This window comes from Pteropus vampyrus, unplaced genomic scaffold, assembly GCF_000151845.1.
Source record: "Pteropus vampyrus isolate Shadow unplaced genomic scaffold, Pvam_2.0 Scaffold84, whole genome shotgun sequence".
Taxonomy (NCBI): domain Eukaryota; kingdom Metazoa; phylum Chordata; class Mammalia; order Chiroptera; family Pteropodidae; genus Pteropus; species Pteropus vampyrus.
The window spans coordinates 6,968,020-6,983,735 of record NW_011888865.1 but is presented as its reverse complement, the minus strand read 5'-3'; the positions used below and the strand labels follow the sequence as shown (position 1 = coordinate 6,983,735).

General features: G+C 36.5%; 1 protein-coding gene across 1 annotated transcript in view; it reads right to left on the bottom strand.

Moving 5' to 3' along the window:
• Positions 1–15,716, bottom strand: part of FAT3 (FAT atypical cadherin 3) — a 635,634-nt gene that overhangs the window by 88,644 nt on the left and 531,274 nt on the right. The window contains exons 8-9 of the mRNA XM_011363289.2: positions 7,126–7,401; positions 4,482–4,692 (exon numbers count right to left, since the gene is read on the bottom strand). Of these exons, the coding sequence (XP_011361591.1) occupies positions 4,482–4,692; positions 7,126–7,401 (487 nt within the window). The remainder of the gene's footprint in view (positions 1–4,481; positions 4,693–7,125; positions 7,402–15,716) is intronic.

The window sequence follows — 15,716 nt, the reverse complement described above, 5'->3', positions numbered from 1 at the left end:
AATTATTTGTACCCATTCCATCTCATTCTGAAATAAAGCAAAAGACTTCTCTTTTAGAAGTATTCAAAAGTAACTCAGAAATGAGTTTTCTGGTAAAATTGTGAATTTCAGATCACTATCTTCTTAATCCAGGTTAACAACCACCACCACATAGCACTGTGTACATTAAAACTGGGAAATAAGAGTTTGTAGGAGAGACTTTTCCACTAAGAAGGTTTAGGACTTTCTTATTCCCAGCCTTGTGAGAAGAGGAACGGTTCGGGATGGCATATGCCAATACCACTGGTGAAAAGGTATTTTTACTTAAACCATATTCTGTGTTCTATGTTATGAGAAAGAGGGTTATAGGAATCATTTCAGAATACTATCACATAGTCATTTGGTTTCAGATTATCCTAAAGGTAAGCTTTGCTACATGGAATTGGTATTGTTTCACTCTATCAAAACTGACTTCACCCTAAACACTACTTTGGTGAGGGGGTTTTGGTCAGACATGGAGAATTCTTCCCAAGTCACCGTTTGTTTTGTGAGTTGTGAGGATTTTTTCTGACTACCCTTCTATTCTTCACTCCCCCATACCCAAAACATACACATGAACACAGAAACATAAAAGTAGATAGAAAACATTATAAGGCAGTTGCGCCAACCTATAACCATTCTGTTCGCTAAATTCTTGAGAAGTTTCTGGTGAAGCAGGAGACTGTTGATAATCTGAACCAGCATCAAAACCAAGAACTTGAGGCTTAATCCTTATAAAACTGAGAAACTGGTGTCCACTTTGACATATCTGAAATGGGAAGGGCTGTGAACCATAAAACTGTAAAAAGTTTAGAGCTCCGCCTCTGAAACATGCAGCAGTGTGAAATCTGGAATTATTGAGGAAGAAGAAAATTAAAGAGGAGAAAAGAATGAGGAACACAAAACTTGAGGAATGTAAAGAATGTAGTTCAGAAGTAGTAGGCAGTATGAAGCAGAATCTTTTTCACTGAGTTGCTTTTTGCTTCTTTCATCAGGCTTTCTGATACTTCTCACAGGACTCACATTTGTGTGTCTAGATTCTTTTAAATCACAAGTTTGAAATCTTGGTTATGCAATTATATCTGGATTTTTCTTCTTTTTTAAGTATTGTAGTACAGCAAGCATATAGACAGTTTAAATGTCATTATCATTGAGAAAGACTCCAGGATTGAGAGGGCAGTTATGTAGCGTGTCTACTGAAACATAGCAGACATACTTTTTACTACATACTTATCAAATACACTTTTCCATGTCTGAAAATGAAAAAGTCATATTAACGTAAAATGTTTCTATACGATGCTTATTTTTAAAGAGAAAGTAAATCTAACAAAGCAGTCAATAATTTGATTCTAGCCCCAACATATGAATATTAAACAATATTATCTTTGATGTCAGTATGATTTTTTACTTTGTCACCTAAACATCACCATTTTGTGTTGACAACAACAAGATGTTCAATGATCTCATAAGCAAGCTTGCACATTTTCAATAAACAGCACTGTGGGAATTGAGTGGGAGTCCAACATTTGATTCATAGTTTGTCCAAGGAGGCAGGAATCATTTCACTACAGAATCTCAGAGAAGAAAAATATTGAGAAACGGTCACCTTCCAGCAGTGGCACCAACATGCAACCCTGAATGCTGAATGCAAAAGAGCAGATGGCATCCTGCTGTAGCATTTCCAGGTAAGTCCTTCTTCACCTTCCGCACAGCAGATTTCTACATACCCAGCAAGACACATATGACAGGGACAAAGAGGATCCAGCTTCTAACCTTGGGTAGAACTTCATAACCCTGCTGTCCCATGGCGGCTGACTTGCTTGTTACACTTCTCCAGGATGTCGTGCTCATATGTCAGGTCCAAAGTGGGCTCTGACGCTTTCTCTCTTCAACAGACTGTTCCATTTTCTTAGACTCCATTTCCTGTTTATTCTCTCCTGCTATACTTGAATCTTTAAAACTAATCTCTTCTTGTTTTCTTGGAATCTACAGTTTCTTGTAGACTTTGGCAACTGGGAAAAAGCTGTGCTTATATTACTTATTGTTATTTATTTAGTATGCAACAGAGTACCTGGCACAAAGAAGGCAGTTGATAAATATTGTTGAATGACTGAGAGGTAGATCTAAAAAAAAAAAAGATTTTAAATATCTGTATATATCTTGGGATCCAATATGTTTCCATCCTGACTCAACTCTTAGTCCTGGTCTCTCCCATATTGCCCTGTCTCAGAGCCACCCATGAGACACTGCTGGCACCAAACTTAAAGCCTGAACTAAATATGAGACCTGAAGCTCTGCACTTGTATGTCACCTCAGTCCTTTGGGCCAAAACAAAAAGCTTCAGTAGTTACTTAGAGGCCAGGCAGGGGGTTGGAAATTTATGGCCTACCAGTAAACAGAGTAAAATCTTGCTTATCTAAGGTTTGTGAGAGAACTTTAAAATGTACACTTTACACAACCACTTGTCATTTGCTTTAAAATGCTGACGCCTCTGGGATCTCTCTCTCTTACCATGATCTGGAAGAAGCTGGCTTAGCTAGGTAGGACAAGTTCAGGTTCAGTATAGGTCTGTTTATGAAGGAGCCAGTGACCACTTGAGATTTATTGTGTACTTTGTAATTCTCATCAGCTTTTTATATACACAATCAAAGGCTGTTTTTTGTTTGTTTGTTTTTCGCGATACTAATCATTCCTGTGGATTTCTGGAAATTCAAGTTTTCTCTATAAAAGATGATTTAAGAAAAAAAACTTTTCTCTCTAGTTTTAGTCAGCTGTTAAAGAAATGAGTTCTTTATGTGCAGCACCAGGCTGTAGTCTGTGGAGGATAAAAGATAAAGAAGACAGTCTTTTCAGCTGGATGGTAAATCACTTTTAAATTACTTGTCAAGAACCTCTAAATTGGTTTAAAAATGATCTGGTGTAGAAATATACTCCTCTTCTTAAGAGGAGTATAGTAGTAGCCTTAATGACAAATATAAAAAGCAAGTAGACACACAGACAAATGCTTAGAAAATGTTAAGAAAAACAAAAATAAAACCCTATATCTAAGTGATTACAATGACATGAAGCAATGTATATGCATGAAAGAATATGGGAAAAAGAAAAAAAATACATAAGATTGGGGGAAAACTACAGAAAGAATGTAAAAAGTTGTTGGATTAGGTAACATTTTCTGTAATGTTATTTAAAAATTTGTTTTCTAAAAGAAGTTTCCCTATACTATTTGTAGAACAGAAGAACAAGGATTATACAATGAAATAATAAAAATGTCATTTGGTAAACAGAGATACAAAATAGCATTTTAAAAAATATTGGTTAGGCATTAGTTTGAAAGGAAATTCTATGGAAATCTAGAAAAGAAATGGGTGAATTTGCTCCGGGCACCTGAGCAAGGACTTCTCTTTTTTTGTGTGTAGAATTTAGCACAGACTCATGAAAAATGTGGATGCCAAATATAGGAAATAGTTTTAGATTATCATTCAATGCAGGTTTTTTTTTAGACGAGTGTTGGCTTTTCTTTTTCTAATCTTTTTTAGTCCAAAACTGTCATTCCAGTGTTCATATTTTAATTCAACCACTCACAAAAACGCCCCACATTTTAAATCAAGGGAAAGAAGCCTTTCCAGCGCTGGCATGAAAGGAGATGGCATTTGGCATGATGCATGACAGACATAATGTTGCAGAACATTTTGGAAATATGTGGCTTGAATATTCAAAAAAGTCAGAAAAGGGGAAGGGAAAATAGAGTTGATAAAAGATATTTGTAATTTCTAGGTTCACAGTCCTATCCCTTGAGTCGACATTTATCTCTTCTGTCATAAATGTTTTCTAGCTGTCTATCTTCGAACCATCAGTAAACTATGGTCTTGCCTTAGAGATGTTAAAATAGATTTTTAAAATAAATTCAAATTTAACAAAACGAGAGGCTGTATTTATTTATCTGTCAGGTTAAGCAGGCAGTTTAGTAACCACCAACTCAACTACTCTGCTACTCAGATCACCTCCAATGAAAAAAATTTTTGTCAACTATGGGCACAGGAATCTCTGAATCCCACAGCCCACCTACTGACAAGTAAACAAAGACATGTAAGATTCAATTCACAGAACTGTCTGGCAGTCCTCAAATGATGGAAGGCTTTGGTTATTTTAGTCTGAGGCCATGGCTCGTTGACCCATAAGTAAATGACACTGAGTTTACTACACATTTCTTCTCTCTTCTCCATTCTGGAAAAATCTGAGATTGAACACAATAAAAAGAAACTCTTTCTTTGCTGTCAATGATGGAAAACATATTATTGAAATGCCAAGAACTTTATACACCGTCATCACGCAAATGGGCAGCTGCTTGGCCAAAAACTTCATTTGGAGACATTCCAGAAGTAACTCTGAATTTTACAAGGTGATAAATGCTACTGAGAGTCGAATGCCATGCATTACACTGCAATCAGTGCAACAGCTCTCACCTGCTTCTATGGTATATATGAGTTCTGCATTTTCCCCTTTGTCTTTGTCCAGAGCCGTCACTTGCAGAACAGCTGATCCCAGAGCAGCCGATTCAAACACAGATGCTTCATACAATGGGTTGGTAAAATAAGGGCTGTGATCATTAGCATCTTCCACATTCACAATGACTCTGGCCAAGTTTCTTCGATAAGGAAACTCCTGATCTCTGACCTTTAGGCAAAATACAAGAAGCAGGAGGTCTAAAACTTAAGTTGCAAAGAACTCACATGGCTATGCCTGTAGTGTAAACAAAATGACATAATGCACACAAAGTGCTTGACCCAGTCCCAGGCACTTAGAAAGCACTCAATAAACGGTAATATTATCAAGTCAGGACACCGATTGTGAACAAGCTGAGAGCAGGGACCACATCGTCTTTATTTCTCAGCATTATGCTTTGGCCTGTCGTCCATACTCAGTCCGTGTTTCTGGAACCAATGCCTGGATATTATAAACAAGGGACTTTCTTCTGGCTCCTCCCACACAGCCATTACCCCTAGCTGTATATACAGCTGCTGGATGAAGACTTTTGTAAAGGGAAAACTAAAAAGTGGATTAATGAATGCAATGTAGGCATTGTCATTCATTCATTCAACAAACATTTATTGTCATCTATTACTTGTCAAGTCCCAGGATTGAGTCTGACGGCTCAGCAGTGATTTAGATACAGTCCCTGCCCTCAAGAACCTTATAGTTGACTAGGAAATGCAAACAAGTAAATAGACAGGTATAAGGCCCAGTGGTAAGTGCCAGGATGGGAGCGAGTGGTAAGGAGAACCTCACTTAGCATTCAGCTTCTTCGAAGAGGTAACAAAAATAAGTAGAAGAGGGAAATGGTGGTAGTGGTGGTGTGGGCACATATTTTGGGCAAGAAGAACCAACATCGAAAGCCTAGGACTGGGAGAGAATCCTGATTACCAAGAAGATGAACTGAATCTTAATTTCTAAAATGTGAGGCCCATTGTGACTTCCCCAAAGGACCTGCCTGACTACTTGAAAGTTTCCGCTGGTTTGCATATGGCAAAAGCTTGCAAATAATCAATTCTTTAACTCTAACCACATGATTTTGCTGTAACTTTATGTAGCACTAATCAAATGTACACTTTCCATTTGTTCAATTTTAGGCTCGAGAGATGTGAAAAAATTAGAAAATATATCGAGAAGAACCATCAAAGGGAAAGGGATTTTCAGAAATAGTACCTAGAAGAAATGAGCACACTGACTAAAATGGCTTCGGTTGGAGGAAGGCAACATAAACGACTTGCTTGCTCGAAACAGTCAATTACATACATGATAGGTGGTACAGGCTGACCAAACTGAATTTTGAGTTTGTTAAGAAAAGAATGAACAGAAATGACTGGAAGAATTGTGAGAATGGACTTAGTCATTGTACAAAGTTTCTGCCTCTGAAGAATACATGCAAAAGCGACCCAGTGAGCATGCTGAATTTCCCTGTCTGTAGACTGGCCTATCATACCCAGGAACCAAGCTGGACTCTGTATTTTGCGATTACTGAAATCTAGGTATTTTCAATGGAATGTCCAAGGGTGCAGGGACTTTGTCTCTTTTATATCTTTAGTGCCTAGAACAGTGTTTGGCACACAGGAGGTGATGGAGAAATATCGCTGAATGAATATATGATGGCAAAGGGATGGATGCGATGGTCCCTACGAGTTCCTCTTCTGCTCCCTGGAGTCTCAGCTGGAAACCACAGCTGAGGAAACAACACTTAAGTTTCCTCTTGTTCAGGAAGGAAGAGTGGCACTTGGCGGAACACTACTTTCAGCTGCCTGGGAATTGGTAGTGTCTTGGTGTATTTTAAAGCCAATCGGTACATGAGATTAACTCTCTGTTGTTCTATAGGGTCTTAAGGAATGTGGGGAGGCTCTGTAGGCAGTGCAATTGCCCACAGGGTTCAGGCTTGTTGGAGGGACAGATTTTAGGTCACAAACTAATCAAGGATGTTTCTTATTAATCTCTACATCCCAATTATGGGAACTAGGCAAACTCCACTTTAAAATTAAAGCAACTTCTATATAATTTGGGGGCCCCATGAACCCAAATTCAGATATGACACTCTCTGTTGGCTTTGGTATGTTTTGAGTTCTCTTTCATGTGCCAGTATTTACTATTAGGTCCAATGCCAGTGCAATAAATGATAAATCAGTTCTCTAAACGCTTCCAAGGACCGGGCATCGCATAGGTTGAGTAAATGATTACCCTTGTGATTAATTTCTCAAGGAACTTCTTTTAAACTTTCCCACAAAATCTCTGGATGCAAACCAAGACTACATCCTGGGAGATTTATGGAAACATGGCCTGTTCCTCTGCTCTCAAGTCAGTCTGTCAGCAGCATTTACTGAGCAGCCACTCTCTGTAGAATTCATCTAATTATTCAATTTGGCAAAAATATGGAGTTGCTATCTAACAATAGTGATTCCTCACTGAAATACAAAGGCGAAAATGAAGGCAATCCTGTTGTGAAAAGACCAAATTTACCACTACTTACAAAATTTAAGGGCCCTATACCTCTGAAGACTAAGGTATATGCCTCGAATGGTTAGTGATTCGGCTAGGAATGCGAATTAAGCAGTTTGGTCCTACCATTATATTGAGAATGTGCTTGTCCTGGGCCTCATGGTCCAGCCTCTCGGCCGTGTAGAGCACGCCAGTGCTGGGGTCAATCCGGAATTTTCTCATGCTGACGGAGTCGATGCTGCTGTGGACAGTGTAGCTCAGCTTGTGCTTCTCGTCTCTATCCGTGGCTTCAATCTGCAATATCTCTGTATCTGGGAGCACATCCTCGGAAATTGTCACATCATAATTCGGCTGAGAGAATTCTGGACCATTATCATTATTATCTAGCACTTTGATAAATACCTACAGTTAAAAGGAGACAAGAGTGATGACTAATGCCGGTTCACTCATTGCTAGTAAGAGGCCCCCGGCTTTTTTGTTCCCTTCTAGCTTCTAGCAGCTATCTCAATATGTAGGAAGAGCTTGCAGGAAAAGTCTTTGTAATCAGAGGTTGACAATAAACCTGCAGTTCACATTAGCAGGAACGTAAACTCCGAGCAGATCAATACCCTAGGTATTAATTGAACAGCCGAGATGGCCCCGGGGGGGTGATAATGTCACGGAATTATTTGAGGCACAATGTAAGAGATTATAAAGTGACTTCAGTGTGTTCAGTTCCTATTACCTTAAGTTGTTGTCATGTGATCCTTATAGTGGACTTAATGTAGAGGCAGTGACAGAATGGGAAGAGTAACAAAGAAGAGGCTGAGGAAAGGGGTAGTGAACACAGGGTGGCATTCTCAGAGCTGTCAGTTTTTCAACAGCAGTGTCCACACACTGTGGCTCTCCTTCAGGTGGAAGGTATTAAGCAAAGAACATGACTAATGATAGCTGAGCTTGTTTTTTCATATAGCATTTTGGTATAAAATGTCTCCGGTAGATACAAAGTAATAGCTTAATGAACCTTCATGTATTCATCACTCAGCTTTGACGATGATCAATTCATAGCTAATCTTGTTTCATCTATATGCCCACTCATCACCACCTGCTGCCCCATATTATTTTGAAGCAAATCCCCATCATCATATAATTTCAGTATGTATCTCTAAAAGATAGGGACTCTTCAAATAAACACACACACGCAAAAGTACCATTATTGCATCAAAACAGAGAAAACATCATCAATAAATATTTAGTTGGTGTTCGTCTTCGTGTAATTGTTTTTGTAATGTGTTATGTATGTTTGTATACATATGTATATTTTTTCATAGTTTTTTTTTAAAATCAGATTATGCCAATAAGGTCTGAACATTGCATTTGGTTGATATATCTTTTAATTATCTTTCAATTTATAGGTTCTTCCTTGATCTCCCTCTATTTCCTTGCAATCTTTATGTTGTTATTGTTGGCACTGAACAAACTGAGCCATTTTATCTTTAGTTCCCACAGCCTGAATTTCATTCATTGGACCCCTGTGGTTTTGTTCTACATGTCCCTCTGTCCCCTGTATTTCTTATTAATTGGTAGTTTGATGTAGGAGCCTTGATAAGATTCATATTTAATTTCCTCCCTCTTCTCCTCCTTTTTCTTTTTTGATAAAAATCCTTCATGGGTGATACAGCATATTTCCAGGTGGAGGTATGTAATACTTGGTTCTCTCTTGTTATGAGAGATTAGCAGCCATTGATGATCATAAATAGATAACATTAATTCATTAAGAATGCAAAAAGGTAATATTTTAATTCTACGATTTCTTTCTCACTTATTAACTAGAATAATTCTAAAAAGAAATTTGTTACAATCACTTGGTTACTCTTCCTATAAGAACAGCAGGATAAATAATTATTTTCCTCTATCTATCATTTCGAAATAATGAGTTGGTTCTCAAGCTCCTCCCAAAGTGAACAGTGAGGTATTTTTTTTCAAGCATTGTTGTGACCTCATGAATTCAATCACATCTGATATGTTTCTGTCCATTGTAGTCACGATATTTATTGATGCGCAAATGGTCCTTCTTTGGCCAGTGAGAGCCTCTTCAAGTTGGCTCTTGTAATCTTTTGACACAGTCCTAGTATAGTCTTTGATAGCTTCCTTGCTTTCCAATAATTGCTATTGGTAAATTTTCTGGGGTGGTCTTGTACATTTTCGGACCTAGTCTTGAATTACCCATTTCTCCAGAAAGTGTTAGTTTCTTTTTAGTTAGAAATGACATTTTAGGGATCATGATCTGGTGCTAGGAATGCTCATTGCTGCTAGATTTGCTACTGCATCTAGCTTTTTTCCAGTAGTGGACAGAGTCAGCAAAGTTTTTTTTGTTTTTAATGAGTATTTCATGAATTTATATTGATACTTCCAATTTAAAATTAGGCAGTCAAGGTTTTTACTTAATCTCATTCTTTTTACATCTGTATCTCCTTTCTCCCATGCTAAAATTTCTCATGCTTAGTGACATCATCATAACTATTCATTGCTTTATCCGAAACACACACGCAAAAGTCTCAGAATAATAACACCAGCATTGTTATTATAATTACATTATGAGTATGGTCATTCAAAATAATTTAATATTATTTTGCAGTTCTTTTTGTCCTTAGGATTTATCCTTAGGCATATACAGTCAAATTAGTATATTAAAGTCACTTAGAATAGCTCTTATCTGTGGAGATGTCTTACCAACTGAATATACATGTAAGTTCATTTGCTTCTATTTACTTTCAAATTTTAGTCTTGTTTTTTTAACATTTAATTTTGTTTAATATTATATTTAAAAGTACCAAAGTCAAATTTACAAAAAAGGTACAGTCAAAGAAGTTTAGCTTCTATATCTTTCCCTTTCACTTTATTTGATCCTCCTACAGGTAATCAGTTTTTAAAAATTAATGTTATGTTTTATCCATCTATTTTGTTAATATAAACATATTGTATACACTGTTCTCCAATGCGCTATTTCATTTAACATTATATCAGTGGTTTTCCATTAGTGATGACCTTATTCCCCCAGGGGCATTTTGGAATTTCTGAAGGCATTTTTGATTGTCTCAACTGAGTGGGACGGTGTTCCTAGAATCTAGTGGGATAGGGGAGGGATCCTGCTAAACATCCTACAATGCACAGGAGAGTCCTCTGAAAAAAGAACTATCTGACCCAAAATATCAATAGTGTAACTGCATTATATCCTGAAGATCAGTCCACAGCAGTATAGAAATATTCTTCCAATGGGTAGATGTATCACAGTTAATTAGTCCTTTGTTGATATTCATTTAAAATGTTTCTTATTTTTCCTCTTAGAAATAGTGTGTAATGAAAAGATTTGTGCCTATGTCTCATTTTTGCTAACATATATTTGGGTCGCTAGTATTGGGATTGCTGGATCAAAGAAGTGCTTATAGTTTGTTAGGTATGTCCACACTCCCGCACCCAAAAGTTTTATCATTTTCGCATTCCCATAGCAACATATAAGAATGACTGTTTTCCTACAGCCTTGCCAACAGAGTATATATGTAGTAAAACTATTGAAATTTTGGCCAAAGTGATGGATTGAAATGGCATCTCAGTGTAGTTTTAATTTGCCTTTCTCTTATTATAAGTGAGATTGAGCATCTTTTTATACATTTAAGAGCCATTTGCATTTCTTTTTCTGTTAAAACTATATCAGATCATTCTTCTGTGGGTGAAATGGCTCTTTCATTTATTTTTAGAAATATGATGATATAAATTACAAATGTTTTCAATTTTGCCATTTACATTTATTTTGCTCATGGTGATTTTTTTCCATGCAAAGTTTTTATTTTTATGTTTATGTAATTGAATACTTCAGTCTTTTCCATGTTGTTTCTGGATGTTAAGTCCTAGTTTAGAATATTCTCTACATTTCCAGGTTATAGGTGAACACATTCATTTTTTATAAATAGCATTTATATGTTTCCTTTACTTATATTTCCGTCTCTAATCCATTTGGAATTTTTTCTGGTATATTATGTGAGGAATGCACCCAGTTTTAGTTTTTCCACATGGCTCTCCATTTATTTCAATGCCATTTTTTAGATCATCACTTCTGCACTGATTTAAGCAGCAACTTTTATTGTAAACTAAATTTATATATGCAAATGGAATATTTCTGGCTTTTCTACTTTGTTTTATCGGTTTATCAAGTCTTTTATGCATTAATATCAAAATGTTTTAATTATGGTCTTATAGTATATTTTAATTGTTTGGAAAAAGTAGGCCGTCTCTTTTTCAGGGTTTTCCTGGCTCTTCTTCCAAATGAACTTTATAATCAACCTGTATAGCAGCTGATGAAACTTGGTAACATTTTAAATTGGGATTATGCTAAAAGTATAGGTTAACTAAGGGAGAACTGATTTCTTCATGATGGAGTTTTCCTATCAAAAAAACAGTTTGTCTATTTTTATTTGTTCAAATCTACTGTTTTGTTTTTCAGGGGTGTTTTAATTTTCCTCAAATAGCTTTTGAACACTTTTTAAAGTTTATGTCAGTGAGGTCTTCTTTCCATTACATCTTTCACTTTTTTTTTTTTTTTGGCTACATATATAGGCTATTGATTTTTGTAAGTTAAATTTATAGCTTGTTACTTTACTAAATTTTCCAATCATTTGCAGTAGTTTTTCCATTCACTCTTTTGAGTTTTTCAGGTACATAATTATTCTATACGCAAAAAGATAACGTTTTACTTTTTTCTTTAAAATTTCTGTAACGCAAATTAATCTATCTAATTGCATTGGCTAATGCTTACAACACAATGTTAAATAATAATGGAAATAGTGATATTCTTGTTTTATTCCTAATAGGAAAGTCTTTAGTAATTCTCTATTAAATTATATACAGACATTTGGCTTCATTATAGAAAATTATTTACTTTTTGAAATAAATTTAGTCAGACCACGGTTATTCTTATAAATAGCTAAACTATCTCTCCCTTTGGTACTGATGTGCTTTTTTGAGTGAGAGAAAAAAGATAATGCTATGACCTCTGTGCCAGCACAACTTACCCATGGGAGTGAGCCTGACATGGGAAAAAAGCTTTGCCTGCAGTTTAAGGAAGAAAAAGGGTTGAGAAGTGTGCCTGTACAGTTTGGGGCATTTTTTTTTTTTTTAATCTCCACTGTATTTGGAAAGTCTACTAGATTCTTTGATTGTCAATTCCTTTTAAAAGTTCAAGTTAACTTAGTCAAGATGCTAAAATATTTGTGTTCACAGAATAGTTATATTAATGGGCTAAAAAAGCCGTTCCAGCCAGTTAGGCTGCCCTGACCTTCATGAAGTTTCAAAGTTGATGTGCTCTTGAAAAGCTTGCCTCTTTCTGCTTGTTTTGTCCTAAGCCTAATCTATAGTCAGAACAAGTGTTTCTCTGTAAAAGACTTCCTTCTCCTCATTTGCTTTTTATTTCCCACAGTTGGGGCCATTTGTGAGCTCCTGAACTAACAAACAAAGCAAAGTAACTCTCAAAGATGTTGTGTGCAAAATCGTAATTGAAAGGCCTAACGAAGTACAATGGAATCAAAGCAGGAGAAAACCTGAATGTAGGAAGTTTCTTCAGAGTTAGTTTCAATGCTGCCCACCATAAACACTTTGGGTTTTGCAGGCTCTTCTAAACTAGTCTGGGTAGATGCCAAGCCTGGCTTTACAAAGGCTCATGGCGGGAAGTGTCCAGGGGAGAGTTGCAGGGAAAGACCTCTGTCTTTTATTAAAACCAATTAAGTCCTAAATTACTGAAATTCTGTTCTGCCTCTGTTGGCATTTCAAAACCATAGTTAAAACATTCCATAGTCGTGATTTTGAGGATGATGCCCCTTGTATTCTCCCCAAGCTTATAAGTTTTGTTTTTGAATACGTAACTAGAAAAATCACGTCAGTTTGTGCTTGTTTTATACTTTATATATTTGCTTCTTAAACTTTATTATCTCTAGTTTACCAGTGTTGTCAGAATCAGAGAAATTAAGGGATGTGCCCAAAGTTGCAATAGCAAGGCCAGACTCAAACCTAGGTCTTATGGAAACAAATTCTGAATTCATTCCATCATACCATTTCCATGTGCACTTAAATTATACACATATTAATTCTAAATGTAGATAATATACATGTGGAAAAATATGTGTGCAAATGTTATGTACCTTGCTATACAGAAATCCTAATTTACAAAATACATAACTGACATGACCATTCTCATTTCAGGAACATCAATCATGGGATTATTTTAAATAGAAAGTTTGCCATTGCCTTTAAAATTGGAATCTATTTTCAAAAACTGATTTACTCGTAAGTTGTCAGGCACAGATTTATTACATAGTGAAATTTTGTCATTATTTTTTTTTAATATTAGAGTTGCCTTGCTGCCTTATTTTTCTCTATACATTGAACTTGTTTTAGCAGTTTTATAACCTAAATATACAAGGAAGTTTGGGGCTACTGCCATTTTAACCTGCTAAAAGTGAGATGACGCTAAAGGAGATCAAAGAAAACCCTTGATGAGGGTAGTGTCCCTCGAGAGTCCCTTGAGCTAAGGAATCATGGAGAAGCTTTAGTGAAAGTGGTTTGTTTCTACCCTCTCCACCACTCTCACCTTTCAAGCAGGTGCAAGGTGGAGAGAAAGGATAAGACAAAGTCCAAATCTTCAAGGTAGAGTCTGCTTTTAAAGAAAGGAGGCTTGGTAAGGAATTCTTAACACATGACTTGGAGACAAAAGAGGAATGGAATCCTCATGATTGTGGAGGGAAATGCTAACTTTACGAATACAAGTTACAGACCTCCTGGCCCCACTGAATACAGACTCTTTGGCAGAAAGCCTTTGTGGCCTATCTGAATTGACTGCCTTTGTGGGGCTTAAGAATTTTGAAGATTACCTGAAAGAGATTTTTAATCTCAGGTTTGGCCATGGAGCATATAAATACAAGCTGATTTTCATATCTTTATAAATCAAAGCAGGACTTGAATAAGAAAAGTATATTAAAATCACAAAAGCACACATCATGAGTCCCTGAATCAAATCAATGTAATTTTTAGATTATTATTTGGGCATGACTATCTCTGCTGTCTTTCATGAATAACAATAAAAGCCACACACATAATATTTTATAGTTATAAGGTATATTATTTCAATTTTAGGTTGAAAATGAGACTGCAAAAATAAAACCCGAATGTGTCCAACACATCACAGATCTCAAGGACTTTCTCATAACATTTTATTCTTATAACAACCCATAAGGCATGGAAGGTCTCATCCCTATTATACAGAAGAAATTGAGTCTCACAGAGATGGAGTTATCTTCTTTAGTAACTCAGACAGCAACTGGTGAAGTGCTGACTTGAACTTGAGTCACCTGATTCAGGGTCAGTGCTCCTTCCACTACACAAAATGCTTCCCCTAATGAATTAAATTGTATATTTTGTATGTATAGGTAGGTAGGAGCAAGTTTCTGAGATGGTATCTGATTTTCAGAAAGAAGAAATGGGTTTCTATCTTTTTACCTGTATACACCTCTAGCAGCCACCTAACTAGTCTGTGCCTCAGTTTCTCACTGGATAAACGAGTATAACAACACTTGATTTAACTACTTCCTGGGTGACAAGAAAGTGAAACTTAAGAGTGAGGCTTGTTAAGTCTTACTATGCAAATATCAAGTGTTTTACATTCCTATGTATTTCCATCCATTGATCCTTCGGAAGAGTCATGTTCTAGATTTGTTTAAATATGCTATGAAGATGCAATAGCTCAGACTGGTCTGGCAGATGCTTGAGGAAAATTGTTAAAATTCGTAATTTCTTATCCTTGGTAATGTGTGTTTTTGTGGCCCATAAGTTCAGTGGGTTGAAGTGAGGGCTATGAGGAGGGTGGGGTATTTTGCTCTCTTCCCAGCAAGTATGGCTGGCTATAAGACATTCTAATGGCCATAGGTGGTGCCATATTCCTCAGGCAGCCATCTAAAAAATTGTCCCCCTCATAACTAGTAGGGCCAGGTGAGTTGCTCTTCATGCCTTAGCATTTAATCTCGCCTTTGAGAGGCAGCACAGTGCAGTGGCTGAGAGAGCAAGCTCTAAATCCAACTGCCTGTGTCTGAACCTTGATCTATTCAAGTTACTTAACTTTGTTTTGCCTCAATTTCCTTCACTGTAAAATGGGGATGTTTAAAGGGGATTATTTTTGTGAACAAAAAATGGGCTAGGCAATAAACCTGACAGCTCAGTGACCAAAAGTAATCACACAGGATGGTATTTTCATAGCGAGCAGTCAGTTCCAGGCTTATAGCTTTCTTGGCAAAGATCAACATTTCCCTTAAGTGAGCTCTATCCATTGTTCTGATGCATCTAGAATAACATACCTTTGAAATGTCAGAGCAGTTTTCTTTTCCTACCCTTTGAAGCACAACCACCAGTATCAGAGCACAAGACCATAGAATCACTCATTATCTTGTGCCCATCTTTATGTAGTGTAAATGTTAATTATTAATTATCCTGTACTGGCCAATGTAAAAGAAGTACGTGTTAATCCATTTTGCCTTTTAACCAATCCTAGAGATTTCCCCCTATGCTCTCTCTCATCTTCTTACTCTACCACCCGTAATTTCATGCATCTTCTTTATGTCTTCTCCTTTGATTCTAATTTATAAAATAAGCTGCAAAACTGCATTCTCTGGAACATTTGAAATCTTGCTCCCTGGCAT